Source organism: Arachis duranensis, chromosome 6 (genome assembly GCF_000817695.3).
Source record: "Arachis duranensis cultivar V14167 chromosome 6, aradu.V14167.gnm2.J7QH, whole genome shotgun sequence".
NCBI lineage: Eukaryota > Viridiplantae > Streptophyta > Magnoliopsida > Fabales > Fabaceae > Arachis > Arachis duranensis.
This window is the reverse complement of record NC_029777.3, coordinates 69,947,949-69,950,195: the sequence shown is the minus strand read 5'-3', so window position 1 is coordinate 69,950,195 and position 2,247 is coordinate 69,947,949. Positions and strand designations below refer to the sequence as shown.

The window sequence follows — 2,247 nt, the reverse complement described above, 5'->3', positions numbered from 1 at the left end:
TATGAAAATGTATCAATTTAGTATTGTTAAGTTATATTAAGATTAAGATTTATATAATTAAAAAATAAATTAAATTGATAGATTTTTATAAATATATTTATTTATTGTGTAATTAAATATGTTATATGTCATGTATATTGTTAGTAAATATTTTATACCATATATCATTAATGAAAACTATTAATTAAGTAGTGGAAGAAAAAAAATAATTAATTTATAAATTTTAAAAGACTAATTTAATTTATAAAATGTTTTAGGAACGAAATTAATAAATAATCCATTTTTAAAAACTAATTTGACCGTTGACATACACTATTGACGTGCTGCCGAGGACGACAAATGTCTTTCTCAGGCCACAGCCACTTTCAAAGTAGTGACTTATTAATTATCACTCACAATAAAAAACATAAACGATAAACTAACTTCAAAAGTATTGCCAGGAAACTTAGACTTGAAAATTTTCTTTGGGTTACAACCCTGTACAGTTAACTAAGAAAGTTTGCAATAACCAGAAAAGCGGCAATTATCTTCATTCATCAAAATTCTTGAAGTATACTCAATACCTTAACAAAATTAGTTTTGCCATTTGGTTAGAATTTTTTTTCCCCGATAAGTAATAACGCTCAATTCAACATCTACTGGACAATTAATCATCCACTTCTCCTAATAGTTCCCCTATTATACTTTATAGGATCCATCCCATGATAGTCCAGTTTTATCTTCATGCAAAAGTTACTCACCTTTATAGCATTTAGCATACAATATCCTTTCCCTTCTCCCACTTTGACATAAATCTTAAAAGATATCACTCGGTGCAGCATCTCTTCAAGTCTTCAATGCTTATCCCACCTGTTCAGTTGTTCTTCTCTTGTTAATGTTGGAATCGGATCTGTTTTTGATATTATATTTCTTGTTTTAGCTAATGTTGCATTGTTTGGAGTTTATTTCGGCAACTTTCAATTATTGTTATGATGATATTATGATATCACTTAAGTTTCCGATTGTGTTTTGCAATGCACTTAGTCACTTAAAACGTTCAGCAGCACAGACTACAGAGCAACATAATAACCCTAAAGGGACCCGTTTATCGTGCAATGTTTTTACATTCGTTGGGATTTTACATTGAAAAAGCACATTCTAATATTTGGTTTAGAATAAAAGGGAAAAAGACAAGATGACTGACTACAGTAGTTTAACCATATATGGATTTAAGAACTCCAAAATTTATCGAGATTATCCTTAATTCCTTATAAAATATCAGGTTTTAACTTTTAATCCTTTTAATGCGTTTAGACTTTAGGAGGCACATGCTAATATTTTGATTGAATTAAAACAAAAACTTTAACTGTTAGATAACAATCAAAGCAAAATCCGCGTAAGAAACGAGAATATTCAATATACAGAACCAATCACTTTCATATTATAGAGATCACATGACACTTATTACACAAAAGTAAAAGATAAAGCTACTATTCAAAACTCAAGATACAAAAGTAAAAGGCTATGTGTAGCACATGTTCATTTTAGCTATCATCTCATCCGGGGTGAATAGAAGCTATGAAAATTGAGCTTCCTCACGTAATTTTTCAAAAAAAGTAATATTAAGAATATAATAAGAGCAAAAATAATTTAATCAAGAAAACCTGTTTTGCGCCATATAGCGTTCCTCACCTGACGGAGATCCCTCCCTTTGAGCGTTCTCCCCACACCTTCCAACACCGAGAAAGTGATGTTCGGCGAAAATCCCGAACCCTTCGCCACGATCTCGTGTGGTGGTAGCACCTCATCGTCGCCGTCCACATCACCGTCGTAGACGACGGCTAATTCGTCGCCGTTCCTCCGCTGCGGGGCACCTTTTGACATCAGAATCGGAACCATCACAGGAGCGGACTGCTGGAACTTTCTAGAAGGAGCGGACTGCGCCAGAAACTCCGAATTCTGAGCTGGAGGTCTTGTAAGCGAAGGAATCAGCCTCGGGGACGACGAGACGGATGGATTCCGGCGAAACAAGGGCACCTGATCGGGTTCCGCTAGCACGGCAAGGATGCCGGAGTTTTGAGGCCGATCGAAATTCCGGCGCCGGTTATTGTCTGCCGGAAGGGGGATGGGGTATTCATTTTCTGGTTCGGAGACCTCTATAGACCAGAAAAGCTCGGCTTCGTTGAGATCGTCGGCCGCGGAGCCGGTTGGTGTGGTAGCGGTGGGGGAGGTGAGGTGATGGAGGAGGCGGTTGGATGAGGAGGAAGA

The 2,247-nt window shown here is 36.4% G+C and overlaps 1 protein-coding gene across 1 annotated transcript; it reads right to left on the bottom strand.

Moving 5' to 3' along the window:
* Positions 1-1,353: 1,353 nt before the first annotated feature.
* On the bottom strand, positions 1,354-2,244 carry LOC107494020 (uncharacterized; the record flags this gene model as incomplete). Its single annotated transcript, XM_016115055.3, has 1 exon — positions 1,354-2,244. A coding segment is annotated over one exon (615 nt), but the record flags the coding sequence as incomplete, so codon positions are not given.
* Positions 2,245-2,247: the final 3 nt, after the last annotated feature.